At 46.9% G+C, this 14,783-nt stretch overlaps 1 protein-coding gene across 1 annotated transcript; it reads left to right on the top strand.

Annotated features, from left to right (window-relative positions):
- Positions 1-12,437: 12,437 nt before the first annotated feature.
- Positions 12,438-14,336, top strand: LOC109772845 (polyol transporter 5). Its single transcript, XM_020331543.4, has 2 exons — positions 12,438-12,697; positions 12,800-14,336. Exons 1-2 carry the CDS (start codon positions 12,574-12,576, stop codon positions 14,233-14,235), a joined length of 1,560 nt encoding a protein of 519 aa, XP_020187132.1. The 5' UTR covers positions 12,438-12,573; the 3' UTR covers positions 14,236-14,336.
- The last annotated feature ends 447 nt before the right edge of the window (positions 14,337-14,783 follow it).

Here is a 14,783-nt window from a genome sequence, read left to right as displayed (position 1 = left end):
GGAGTACCGAGGGGTTACCGGAACCCCCCGGGGAAGTATTGGGCCTACACGGGCCTTAGTGGAGAGAGAGGAGGGCCGCAAGGGGTGGCCGTGCCCCCCATGGCAGTCCGAATAGGACTAGGGGAGGGGGCGGTGCCCCCCTTTCCCTCTCCCTCTCCTTCCTTTTCCCCCTCCGGTAAGAAAGGAAAAAGGGCGGGGGGGGGGGGGCGAATCCTACTACGAGTGGAGTCCTAGTAGGACTCCCCCCATGGCATGCCCCTCCTGGCTGGCCGCCTCCTCCTCCCCTCCTTTATATACGGGGGCAGGGGGCACCCCATAGCACATCGATTGTTCTCTTAGGCGTGTGCGGTGCCCCCTCCACAGTTTACTCCTCCGGTCATAGCGTCGTAGTGCTTAGGCGAAGCCCTGCGCGGATCACATCACCATCACCGTCACCACACCGTCGTGCTGACGGAACTCTCCCTCGACCCTCTGCTGGATCAAGAGTTCGAGGGATGTCATCGAGCTGAACGTGTGCAGAACTCGGAGGTGCCGTACGTTCGGTACTATATCGGTTGGATCGTGAAGACGTTGGACTACATCAACCGCGTTAACCTAACGCTTCCGCTTCCAGTCTATGAGGGTACGTGGACACACTCTCCCCCTCTCATTGCTATGCATATCCTAGATAGATCTTGCGTGATCGTAGGAATTTTTCAAAATTGCATGCTACATTCCCCAACACTTTCCAGCCGTAGTGCGTCCCTCCCTCTGGGTTTTAGTTGGGACGCTACTGTGGACATTATGGAATGTCCATAATAAATTGGTGATTGAACAGATCATCCCTCTACGAGTGACTGACACTGTGTACAAATTGTGTGGCTTTCTATAGCTGTGGGAGCCACTTAGCAAGCGGCACGACCGTATCTCCATCGACAGAATGATCGCCGAGCTCCGTTCCACCGCCTCCAGGCTTGTCCAGTCGCTTCCTCCGCCGCCACCGGAGCCGAATTAGCTTATGATACTTGGTGGTCTATTTTGGGGATTGTTGTGCCATTCCCCCAGCAAGAATTCTTTGTACTTGTGCTTGGGTCATGTTTGTGCATTGGTGATATGTGCGTGTGTTTGTTTGGTCCGGTCTCCAGAACCTTGCTGCTACTGTGATGTGGTCGCTGCTTTATAATATAAAGCGGGGGGGGGGCAACCCTTTTTTGTCATGCATAACATATGCACTCAGTTGTTAACAAATCATTTCAGGATTCACCTATGGTAGTTTCGTAGTTTGTTCCCAAAGAAAGCAACCTGCAATAATTTAGATAAAGAAGGTGTTGGGGAACGTAGTAATTCAAAAAAATTCCTATGATCACACAAGATCTATCTAGGAGAAGCATAGCAACGAGCGGGGAGAGTGTGTCCACGTACCCTTGTAGACCGAAAGCCGAAGCGTTTACTAATGTGGTTGATGTAGTTGAACGTCTTTGCGATCCAACCGATCCAAGCACCGAACGTACGGCACCTCCGCGTTCAGCACACGTTCAGCTCGATGACATCCCTCGAGCTCTTGATCCAGTTGAGGCCGAGGGAGAATTCCGTCAGCACGATAGCATGGCGACAGTGATGATGATGTTACCGGCGCAGGGCTTCGCCTAAGCACTACGACGATATGACCGAGGTGTGTAACTGCGGAGGGGGGCACCGCACACGGCTAAGAGAAACTTTGGTGTGTCTTTGGGGTGCCCCTTGCCCACGTATATAAAGGAGGGAGGGAGAGAGGCCGGCCCCCTAGGGGTGCGCCAAGAGTATGGAGTCCTACTAGGACTTCCAAGTCCTAGTAGGAATCCCTTTCCTTTTCGGAGTAGGAGAGAAGGAAAGAGGGAAAGAGAGAGGGAGTAGGAAAGGGCAATGGGGGCGCCGCCCCCTTCCCCTAGCCCAATTCGGACCCATGGGGGGGGGCGCTATCTCCCCTTTGGCCTGCCTCCTATTTTCCCGTATGGCCCAATAAGGCCCATCACTTCTCCCGGTGAATTCCCGTAACTCCCCGGTACTCCGAAAAATACCCGAATCACTCGGAACCTTTCTGATGTCCGAATATAGTGTTCCAATATATGAATCTTTACCTCTTGACCATTTCGAGACTCCTCGTCATGTCTGTGATCTCATCCGGGACTTCGAACAAACTTCGGTCATCAAATCACATAACTCATAATACAAATCGTCATCGAACGTTAAGCGTGCGGACCCTACGGGTTCGAGAACTATGTAGACATGACCGAGACACATCTCCGGTCAATAACCAATAGCGGAACCTAGATGCTCATATTGGATCCTACATATTCTACTAAGATCTTTATCGGTCAAACCGCATAACAACATACGTTATTCCCTTTGTCATCGGTATGTTACTTGCCCGAGATTCGATCGTCGGTATCCTCATACCTACTTCAATCTCGTTACCGGCAAGTATCTTTACTCGTTCCGTAATGCATCACCCCGCAACTAACTCATTAGTCACATTGCTTGCAAGGCTTATAGTGATGTGCATTACCGAGAGGGCCCAGAGATACCTCTCCGATACACGGAGTGGCAAATCCTAATCTTGATCTATGCCAACCCAACAAACACCTTCGGAGACACCTGTAGAGTATCTTTATAATCACCCAGTTACGTTGTGACGTTTGATAGCACACAAGGTGTTCCTCCGGTATTCGGGAGTTGCATAATCTCATAGTCAGAGGAACATGTATAAGTCATGAAGAAAGCAATAGCAATAAACTAAACGATCATAATGCTAAGCTAACGGATGGGTCTTGTCCATCACATCATTCTCTAATGATGTGATCCCGTTCATCAAATGACAACACATGTCTATGGTCAGGAAACATAACCATAACCCAGAAATATTTCCTTAGTCCTCTAAGGATAACTTTGACCGCTGTTCAGTGATCCACTCCTGCATCACTATCGCACACAATAGGTTTGGTACACAACATAGCATACTTTATAGAACCCATGGCTGAGGCATAGGGAATGACTTTCATTCTCTTTTTCTATTTTCCGCCGTGGTCGGGTTTTGAGTCTTACTCAACTTTACACCTTGCAATACATGCAAGAACTCCTTCTTTGCCTGTTCCATTTTTGAACTACTTCAAAATCTTGTCAAGGTATGTACTCATTGAAAAATCTTATCAAGCGTCTTGATCTATCTCTATAGATCTTAATGCGCAATATGTAAGCAGTTTCACTGAGGTCTTTCTTTGAAAAACTCCTTTAAAACACTCCTTTATGCTTTCCAGAAACTTCTACATCATTTCCGATCAACAATATGTCATTCACATATACTTATTAGAAAGGTTGTAGTGCTCCCACTCACGTTCTTGTAAATACAGGCTTCACCGCAAGTCTGTATAAAACTATATGCTTTGATCAATTCATCAAAGCATATATTGCAACTCCGAGATGCTTGCACCAGTCCATAGATGGATTGCTGGAGCTTGCACATTTTGTTAGCACCTTTAGGATTGACAAAACCTTCTGGTTGCATCATATACAACTCTTCTTTAATAAATCCATTAAGGAATGCAGTTTTGATATCCATTTGCGAGATTTCATAAAATGCGGCAATTGCTAACATGATCCGGACAGACTTAAGCATCGATACGAGTGAGAAAATCTCATCGTAGTCAACACCTTGAACTTGTCAAAAAACCTTTTGCGACAATTCGAGCTTTGAAGATAGTAACACTACCATCAACGTCTGTCTTCCTCTTGAAGATCCATTTATTCTCCATGGCTTGCCGATCATCGAGCAAGTCCACCAAACTCCATACTTTGTTCTCATACATGGATCCCATCTCAGATTTCATGGCCTCAAACCATTTTGCGAAATCTAGGCTTATCATCGCTTCCTCATAGTTCGTAGGTTCGTCATCGTCTAGTAACATGACTTCTAGAACAGGATTACCGTACCACTGGTGCAGAACATGCTCTGGTTGACCTACGAGGTTCGGTAGTAACTTGCTCTGAAGTTTCATGATCATCATCATTAACTTCCTCACTGATTGGTGTAGGAATCACTGGAACTGATTTCTGTGATGAGCTACTTTCCAATTCGGGAGAAGGTACAATTACCTCATCAAGTTCTACTTTCCTCCCACCCACTTCTTTCGAGAGAAACTCAATCTCTAGAAAGGATCCATTCTCAACAAAAAAATATCTTGCCTTCGGATCTGTGATAGAAGGTGTACCCAACAGTCTCTTTTGGGTATTCTATGAAGACGCACTTCTCCGATTTGGGTTCGAGCTTATCAGGCCAAAGCCTTTTCACATAAGAATCACAACCCCAAACTTTAAGAAACGACAGCTTAGGTTTCTTGCCAAACCACAGTTCATACGGTGTCATCTCAACGGATTTAGATGGTGCCCTATTTAACGTGAATGCAGCTGGCTCTAATGCATAACCCCAAAATGATAGTGGTAAATCGGTAGGAGATATCATAGATCGCACCATATCTAATAAAGTACGGTAACGACGTTTGAACACACCATTACGCTGTGGTGTTCCAGGTGGCGTGAGTTGTGAAACTATTCCACATTGTTTTTAAATGAAGGCCAAACTCGTAACTCAAATATTCGCCTCCGCGATCAGATCGTAGAAACTTTATTTTCTTGTTACGATGATTCTCCACTTCACTCTAAAATTCTTTGAACTTTTCAAATGTTTCAGACTTGTGTTTCATTAAGTAGATATTCCCATATCTGCTCAAATCATCTGTGAAGGTCAGAAAATAACGATACCCGCCGCGAGCCTCAACACTCATTGGACCGCATACATCAGTATGTATTATTTCCAATAAGTCAGTAGCTCGCTCCATTGTTACGGAGAACGGAGTCTTAGTCATCTTGCCCATGAGGCATGGTTCGCAAGCATCAATTTATTCATAATCAAGTGATTCCAAAAGTCCATCTACATGGAGTTTCTTCATGCGCTTTACACCAATATGACCTAAACGGCAGTGCCACAAATATGTTGCACTGTCATTATCAACTTTGCATCTTTTGGCATCAATATTATGTGTATCACTGCGATCGAGATTCAGTAAACCATTTACATTGAATGTAAGACCATAGAAGGTTTTATTCATGTAAACAGAACAACAATTATTCTCTGACTTAAATGAATAGCCGTATCCCAATAAACATGATCCAATCATATTCATGCTCAACACAAACACCAAATAACATTTATTTAGTTCCAATACTAATCCCGAAGGTAGAGGGAGTATGCGATGGTGATCTTATCAATCTTGGAATCATTTCCAACACACATCGTCACTTCATCATTAACTAGTCTATGTTCATTCTGCAACTCCCGTTTTGAGTTACTAATCTTAGCAACTGAACTAAATACCAAGGGTTTGCTATATATGAACACTAGTAAAGTACACATCAATAATCTATATATCAAATATACCTTTGTTCACTTTACCATCCTTCTTATCCTCCAAGTATTTGGGGTAGTTCCGCTTCCAGTGACCATTCCCTTTGCAGTAGAAGCACTCAGTTTCAGGCTTAGGTCTAGCTTTGGGCTTCTTCATGGGAGTGGAAACTTGCTTTCCATTCTTCTTGAAGTTCCCTCTCTTTCCCTTGCCCTTTTTCTTGAAACTAGTGGTCTTGTTAACCATCAAAAATTGATGCTCTTTCTTGATTTCTACCTTCGTTGATTTCAGCATCACGAAGAGCTCAGGAATCGTTTCCGTCATCCCTTTCATATTATAGTTCATCACGAAGTTCCAGTAACTTGGTGATAGTGACTAGAGAACTCTGCCAATCACTATCTTATCTGGAAGATTAACTCCCATTTGATTTAAGAGATTTGTAGTACCCAGACAATTTGAGCACATGCTCACTGGTTGAGCTATTCTCCTCCATCTTGTAGGCAAAGTTCTGTCAGAGGTCTCATACCTCTCGACATGGGCATGAGTCTGAAATACCAATTCCAGCTCTTGGAACATCTTATATGCTCCATGACGTTCAAAACGTTTTTGAAGTCCCGTTTAATTTTAAGCCGTAAAGCATGGTGCACTAAACTATCAAGTAGTCATCATACCGAGCTTTGTCAAACGTTCATAACGTCTGCATCTGCTCCTGCAATAGGTCTGTCACCTAGCGGTGCATCAAGGACATAATTCTTCTGTGCAGCAATGAGGATAATCCTCAGCTCACGGACCAAGTCCGCATCATTGCTACTATCATCTTTCAACTTATTTTTCTCTAGGAACATATCAAAAAATAAATGGGGAGCTATATCGCGAGCTATTGATCTACAACATAATTTGCAAATACTATCAAGACTAAGTTCATGATAAATTAAAGTTCAATTAATCATATTACTTAAGAACTCCCAGTTAGATAGACATCCCTCTAGTCATCTAAATGATCACATGATCCAAATCAACTAAACCATGTCCGATCATCACGTGAGATGGAGTAGTTTTCAATGGTGAACATCACTATGTTGATCATATCTACTATATTATTCACGTTCGACCTTTCGGTCTCAGTGTTTCGAGGCCATATTTGCATATGCTAGGCTCGTCAAGTTTAACCCGAGTATTCTGCGTGTGCAAAAACTGGCTTGCACCCGTTGTATGTGAACGTAGAGCTTATCACACCCGATCATCACGTGGTGTCTCGGCACGACGAACTGTAGCAACGGTGCATACTCATGGAGAACACTTGTACCTTGAAATTTAGTGAGAGATCATCTTATAATGCTACCGCCGTACTAAGCAAAATAAGATGCATAAATGATAAACATCACATGCAATCAAAATAAGTGATATGATATGGCCATCATCATCTTGTGCCTTTGATCTCCATCTCCAAAGCACCGTCATGATCACCATCGTCACCGGCTTGACACCTTGATCTCCATCGTAACATCATTGTCGTCTCGCCAACTATTGCTTCCACGACTATCGCTACTGCTTAGTGATAAAGTAAAGCAATTACATGGCGATTGCATTTCATACAATAAAAGCGACAACCATAAGGCTCCTGCCAGTTGCCGATAACTTTTACAAAACATGATCATCTCATACAACAATTTATATCTCATCACGTCTTGACCATATCACATCACAACATGCCCTGCAAAAACAAGTTAGACGTCCTCTACTTTGTAATTGCAAGTTTTACGTGGTTGCTGTGGGCTTCAAGCAAGAACTGTTCTTACCTACGGATCAAAACCACAATGATTTTTCGTCAAGTGTGTTGTTTTAACCTTCAACAAGCACCGGGCGTAGTCAAACTTGATTCAACTAAAGTTGGAGAAACTCACACCCGTTAGCCACCTGTGTGTGAAGCATGTCGGTAGAACCAGTCTCATGAACGCGGTCATGTAATGTCGGTCCGGGCCGCTTCATCCAACAATACCGCCGAATCAAAGTAAGACGTTGCTAGTAAGCAGTATGACTATTATCACCCACAACTCTTTGTGTTCTACTCGTGCATATAATATCTACGCATAGACCTGGCTCGGATGCCACTGTTGGGGAACGTAGTAATTCAAAAAAATTCCTACAATCACGCAAGATCTATCTAGGAGAAGCATAGCAACGAGCGGGGAGAGTGTGTCCACGTACCCTCGTAGACCGAAAGCGGAAGCGTTTAGTAACGCGGTTGATGTAGTCGAACGTCTTCGCAATCCAACCGATCCAAGCACCGAACGTACGGCACCTCCGCGTTCAGCACACGTTCAGCTCGATGACGTCCCTCAAGCTCTTGATCTAGTTGAGGCTGAGGGAGAGTTTTGTCAGCACGACGGCGTGGCGACGGTGATGATGATGTTACTCGCGCAGGGCTTCGCCTAAGCACTACGACGATATGACCGAGGTGTGTAACTGTGGAGGGGGGCACCGCACACGGCTAAGAGAAACTTTGGTGTGTCTTTGGGGTGCCCCCTGCCCACGTATATAAAGGAGGGAGGGAGAGAGGCCGCCCCCCTAGGGGTGCGCCAAGAGTATGGAGTCCTACTAGGACTTCCAAGTCCTAGTAGGATTCCCTTTCTTTTTTGGAGTAGGAGAGAAGGAAAGTGGGAAAGAGAAAGGAAGTAGTAAAGGGCAAGGGGGGCGTCGCCCCCTTCCCCTAGTCTAATTCGGACCCATGGGGGGGCGCCACCTCCCCTTTGGCCTGCCTCCTCTTTTCCCGTATGGCCCAATAAGGCCCATTACTTCTCCCGGTGAATTCCCCTAACTCCCCAGTACTCCGAAAAATACCCGAATCACTCAGAACCATTACGATGTCCGAATACTACCTTCCAATATATGAATCTTTACCTCTCGACCATTTCGAGACTCCTCGTCATGTTCGTGATCTCATCCGGGACTCCGAACAAACTTCGGTCACCAAAACACATAACTCATAATACAAATCGTCATCGAACCTTAAGCGTGCGGACCCTATGGGTTCGAGAACTATGTAGACATGACCGAGACACATCTCCGGTCAATAACCAATAGCAGAACCTGGATGCTCATATTGGCTCCTACATATTCTACAAAGATCTTTATCGGTCAAACCGCATAACAACATACGTTATTCCCTTTGTCATCGATATGTTACTTGCCCGAGATTCAATCGTCGGTATCCTCATACCTAGTTCAATCTCATTACCGGCAAGTCTCTTCACTCGTTCCATAATGCATAATCCCGCAACTAACTCTTTAGTCACATTGCTTGCATGGCTTATAGTGATGTGCATTACCGAGAAGGCCCAGAGACACCTCTCCGATACACGGAGTGACAAATCCTAATCTTGATCTATGCCAACCAAACAAACACCTTTGGAGACACCTGTAGAGCATCTTTATAATCACCCAGTTACGTTGTGACGTTTGATAGCACACAAGGTGTTCCTCCGGTATTCGGGAGTTGCATAATCTCATAGTCAGAGGAACATGTATAAGTCATGAAGAAAGCAATAGCAATAAACTAAATGATCATAATGCTAAGCTAACGGATGGGTCTTGTCCATCACACGTTCATCAAATGACAACACATGTCTATGGTCAGGAAACATAACCATTTTTTATCAACGAGCTAGTCAAGTAGAGGCATACTAGGGACACTCTGTTTTGTCTATGTATTCACACATGTATTAAGTTTTTGGTTAATACAATTCTAGCATGAATAATAAACATTTATCATGATATAAGGAAATATACCTAACAACTTTATTATTGCCTCTACGGCTTATTTCCTTTAGAAGGTTGTTCTATTCTAGTCACTTTATATACACACACCACTTCACATTCTCTCATCATCTTGGGGATTGATTTTGCGACCACCACAGTACACCCGCTTCAAGAAAGAGATGTCTGCCAATGGACACCACACCCACATCGACAATGGCGAAGAGGAGATGTACAGTGAAGACCGCCTGGGGCTCATGACAGAAGGAGCCCACGGCTCGGTGATGCTTAAAGCTGACTATGATAGAGCCATCAGATGTGATTTGTAAATGGAAAACCAACTACGTTACCAACTATCGTAGGAGGATTTGAATCTAGAATTAACTGCATCATGGAGTATTCCATGTGGATCTTCTACAAGTCATCTGCAAAAGGCATATTCCAGTCAACTCTTTGCCAGAATGTGAAGGCCCCTTGGGTCACCACCATCCTTTTGCTTACAACATATTCACACCTCAACACTCAGCATTCCGAGCCGCCTGAGATGATATTTTTATGTTTTCGTGTAATCTCATCGCTGATACATTGCTCTCCTCAGTGGCCATTGCATAGAGGATGAAAGATTTGGGTGGGGGGGGGGGGGGAGCAGAGAAAGAGACAAAAAAACCGAGCTAAGGTTGAAACTATATAAGGACGACTAGTGTCACGAACTCACGATACACACGGGTGGTGGGACGACATAGAAGTTAGAACGTCTAGGGGTCAACAATCAAATAACTTTTAGTACAGACTAATATTGAGCACTACCTTCGATTTGAAATGCAAGGCCTTTCGAACATCGAGATAGTTTTAAAGAGGGAATTCTGATCATGAATTGATCGACAAACATGTTAAATAAATAAAAATCTCGAATACGCACAGCGTGCGTATCATATATTATAGAAGGAAGGGGTGAAGAACCCAGCCCACTTGGCGGTGGTACAAATTACATTAGCGCATCCAGATTCAACGCATGATCTCTGGGTGCCGCGGTCCCGAACAGGTTTGTATAGTAGTCATCCACCAACTCCGCGATCCTCTCGTGGCCAGAAACTAACATTCCCTCATGCCGTAAGGATATAATGGCATTCTTCCGCTGCCGATGACGGGCATGCTGGTGGAAGAACCGTGCGTGTGTTGGCGCCCCCTCCTTGAGGTGCATTAGCCTCGATTTTTGTCTTGCGATGGTCCTTTCAAGCGAGCAGAGACCCAACAGCTTCCTTTTTAGAGTCTTTCGAAGCTCGAGCTCAGCCGGTTCCAAGTTCTTGATGTCCGAGGCCACATCTAACCTCAAGATGATTTACATGGCCATCGCAATCTGCATGCGGAAATTGCCGATCCACTTGTTGCTCCACCATTGCAGGCATTTGGCAGTGAACCTTAGCTTGTTGTTGAGCACGAGAGAGGGGTTTCCAGTGGACGGGGCAGAAGTCCACGCTTCCTGAACTGCCTCAAGAAACCCGGGCGCCTTGGGCCAAAAGGCCTCAAATTTGAATCGCTTGGCAAACTGAAAATCCGCGTGTAAGTCCATCAACAGTGGGTAGTGGTCCGAGACAGCGGTTCCCAATGCCGTAAGCAAGCAAGAGGGATAGAGATCCTCCCAAGATGTAGTCACAAAAACATGGTCAATCTTCTCCAACGTAGCACAAGCTCTCTCATTGGACCAAGTGTACCTACACCTATTTAGGTACACCTCCTTCAATTCCAAGCGGTTTAGCTTCGATCGGAAGCAAGAGATCATCCTACGGTTGATGGTGTCGTTGCTCTTATCCTCCGGGTTTACCAACAGGTTTAAAACCCCTACCACACACCACGGGCCGGCGTGCAACTCGTGAATGTCCACTAGCACTTGCAAGAACGCAATCTTTTCTGTGTCATATTTTGGTCCGTAGCCCCCAAGGGCTGAACTAGGGCAGTAAGCGTGTTCTTCGTAGTATGCGGATTAGACACCGTGACGACCGAGGGTCCCACGCAATCAACACGCCCCACGTGTTCCGACTGTCGCAGATGATAAAACCCCTCAAATTTATTTCCCAAGCATTGCTTGACAATCTCACTTGTTACAACCTCCATCTTTGTCTTTTGAAGGCACACAAGGCTCGGACCGCGACCACCACTACTTGATAAAAAAATTAGAATATTAAAAAACATTTTTTGTGATAATTCTAGTACCAGTAGAGGGAGTAATATGAATTATAGGTTATTGAAGTTAGATGGTCGAACTTACAAATAATTGACCATTACAAATTATAGGAACACTTATATGTTGGATTTTTTGGAAAATAAGACTTCTGGAGAAAATTATAAGACACATGCCAACTAGAGCAGAAATAGAAAGGTGTTGTATTGGAAATGTCACTGGGACAGTCTCTTCGAACAAAACCATGAATATGTATACCCACTAAAGGTCAGTGGTGATGTAATTTTTATTGCTTCATTTTTGTTGTTTGTACTGCCATTAGCTTTGATGAATAAATTGAAAGTTTTTTTTTCCCAAAAAGGGGTCAACAGTGATGAATACTCCCTCCGTTCCATAAATCTATTCGTGGAACAGAGGGATATATAATTAGTGAGAATATAGTGAATTTAGAATAGCCACGAGCAAACTATTAGCCAAATAAAGCATTTGTTGGCCGGTTTACCAGTTTGTTACACGTCATACTCATATACTCCATCCATCAAAAATAAGTGTAGTTGATTTAGTATAAAGTTGTCTAAATCAGCGCCAGCTAATTTGGGACGGAGGGAGTATACAACACGAACAAATGTGCTTGCTCTGTACTAAAAGAAGTGCTTAGCTCTGAACTTATTGCGGGTGTAGATAAACAAAGGAGTAGCGGTTTTTGGACATTCTAGGATCGTTGTCATCTCGACGCTATCGGTGGGAAATTGCAGCACGCTGGAACATATATTAACCCGGACAGTAGCATCTTTCTCTACTGAAAACGACACAAATTGGCTATTACTCCTACAACACACCAAATCTACGTTTTTCAAACTCCGATCACAATAGAACACAAATTCACAATAGAACACAAATTCAGCGATACATACGTGGAAAATTAAAGACATTTCTCCATTTGAGAGCCATGCATGCATGCAGATGCAGGCCGCAGCTCATGTCAGTGTTAGCTTGAGTCGTCTGGCTCCACATGAAAACAGGGCGCCGATCGCCTGCAAGACTATCTCGCAGATTCGCGCGCCATTTTTCTCATACGATAGCAACGCCCCGGGCACTATTAATTTGAGGACGAAGACCAGTATTTAGAGCGTGCGAAGGCAGCAGTGCGGGCTCGGGCAGGAGCAGGACACGTCGAGTGTGCCGAGAGCCACTTCGCAGACAAACTTCCTCCCCGGTTTCACCATGTCGAAGGACGTGGCCGCCGACATCCCCGCCGCCGAGGCGCCGGCGAAACGCGCGCCCCTCAACAAGTACGCCCTCGCCTGCGCCATTCTCGCCTCCATGAACTCCATCCTCCTCGGCTATGGTTCGTGCACCTCTCACTAGCTTTCGTATCCTGTGATACGCGCGTATGTGCAGCTACTAACATTCTTGTGTTTGTGCGTGCGCGCGCGGCGCGATGGAGCAGATGTCTCGGTGATGAGCGGCGCGCAGATATTCATGAAGAGGGACCTGAAGATCACGGACGCGCAGATCGAGGTCCTCGCCGGCATCATCAACATCTTCTCGCTCGTCGGCTCGCTCGCGGCGGGCCGCACGTCCGACTGGATCGGCCGGCGGTACACCATGGTCCTCGCGTCGGTCATCTTCTTCGCGGGAGCCCTCATCATGGGTCTCGCCCCGAGCTACGCGGTCCTCATGCTCGGCCGCTTCGTCGCCGGCGTCGGCGTCGGCTACGCGCTCATGATTGCGCCGGTGTACACGGCCGAGGTCGCCCCCACCTCCGCCCGCGGCCTGCTCACGTCCTTCCCTGAGGTGTTCATCAACACCGGGGTGCTCCTCGGGTACATCTCCAACTACGCCTTCCACGGCCTGCCCGTGCACCTCAGCTGGCGCGCCATGTTCCTCGCGGGCGCCGTGCCGCCGGTCTTCCTCGCCGTCGGCGTCCTCGCCATGCCAGAGTCGCCGCGGTGGCTCGTCATGCAGGGGCGCATCGGCGACGCGCGCCGCGTGCTCGAGAAGACCTCCGACTCCCCTGAGGAGGCCGTGGAGCGGCTCGCCGACATCAAGAGCGCCGTCGGCATCCCCGAAGGGATCGCCGACGACAATAACGACGAGTTGCTCGCCATCGTCCGCAAGAACAAGGGCACCCACGGCGAGGGCGTCCTGAGGGACCTGCTGCTCCACCCGACGCCTCCCGTGCGCCGCATCCTGATCGCCTGCCTCGGCCTCCAGTTCTTCCAGCAAGCCTCCGGCATCGACTCCGTGGTGCTGTACAGCCCACGGGTGTTCGAGAAGGCCGGCATCAAGTCCGACGCCAACACACTCGGAGCCACCATCTCGGTGGGCGCGACCAAGACGCTCTTCATCCTCGTGGCCACGTTCCTCCTCGACCGCGTCGGCCGGAGGCCGCTGCTCCTCACCAGCGCCGGCGGGATGGTTGTGTCGCTCGTGACGCTGGCGTCGACGCTCCACGTGATCGCGCAGCGGGCCTCACCGGCGGACGGGGCGACGGCGCTGTCGGGGGTGAGCATCGCGTCGGTGCTGATGTTCGTGGCGTCGTTCTCGATCGGGATGGGGCCCATCGCGTGGGTGTACAGCTCGGAGATCTTCCCGCTGCGGCTGCGAGCGCAGGGGTGCGCGCTCGGCACGGCGATGAACCGGATCATGAGCGGAGCCATCACCATGTCCTTCTACTCACTCTCCCACAAGATCACGCTCGCCGGGAACTTCTACCTCTACGCCAGCATAGCTGCCGCCGGGTGGGTGTTCATGTTCTGCTTCCTGCCGGAGACGAGGGGCCGGGGCCTGGAGGACACCGAGAAGCTCTTCGGTGGTGGCGATGGCGTGGAGAAGGAAGACGGCCATGGGCATGCCGAGTCCACGGAGTTGACTACTCAGTAGTGAGTCAACACTGTATGCGGTACTACTGTTTAGCGGTCGTCCAAAAGCTTCAATAACTATCTGAATATTCATACTTGTGAGTTTGGATTCTGCCGGTCAAAGATGGATGCGCCTATGTACGGTCAAGGCTAATCCCTCCGTCTCATGATTTAAAATGTTTTTTGCACACAACACAAATGTTAAAAAACATCTTACAATTTAAGATAAGCCAACAACTACATAAGAGCCAAATTTGATCTTCAGTAACATGTTGAATACTCGTACTTGTGATTCGAATCCTGAATGTCAGATTTCTAGTAATGGATGGATGGATTCTGCCCGTCAAATTTATAACAATTACTATTATCAATGTACTGTCAAAAATGCTCTTATATGATGGGATGGAGGGAGTACTAAGAGCCAAATTGGATCTTAAGTAACCTGTTTAATACTCGTACTTGTGATTTGAATCCTGAATGGATTCTGCCCGTCAGAGTCAGATTTACAGATGTAGATGGACGCGCCTACAATTAACCTCCCAAACGCCAACTCTAACCGATCCCATATCC

Source organism: Aegilops tauschii, chromosome 4 (genome assembly GCF_002575655.3).
Source record: "Aegilops tauschii subsp. strangulata cultivar AL8/78 chromosome 4, Aet v6.0, whole genome shotgun sequence".
Classification (NCBI taxonomy): Eukaryota; Viridiplantae; Streptophyta; class Magnoliopsida; order Poales; family Poaceae; genus Aegilops; species Aegilops tauschii.
This window is presented reverse-complemented; position numbering and strand designations above follow the sequence as displayed.

Excerpts from the sequence above, each read along its gene's own strand:
- LOC109772845 (XM_020331543.4), top strand. The coding sequence starts at position 12,574 with ATGTCGAAGGACGTGGCCGCCGACATCCCCGCCGCCGAGGCGCCGGCG. Across the intron at positions 12,698-12,799 it reads CTCCATCCTCCTCGGCTATG|ATGTCTCGGTGATGAGCGGC; the intron begins GTTCGTGCACCT and ends GCGATGGAGCAG.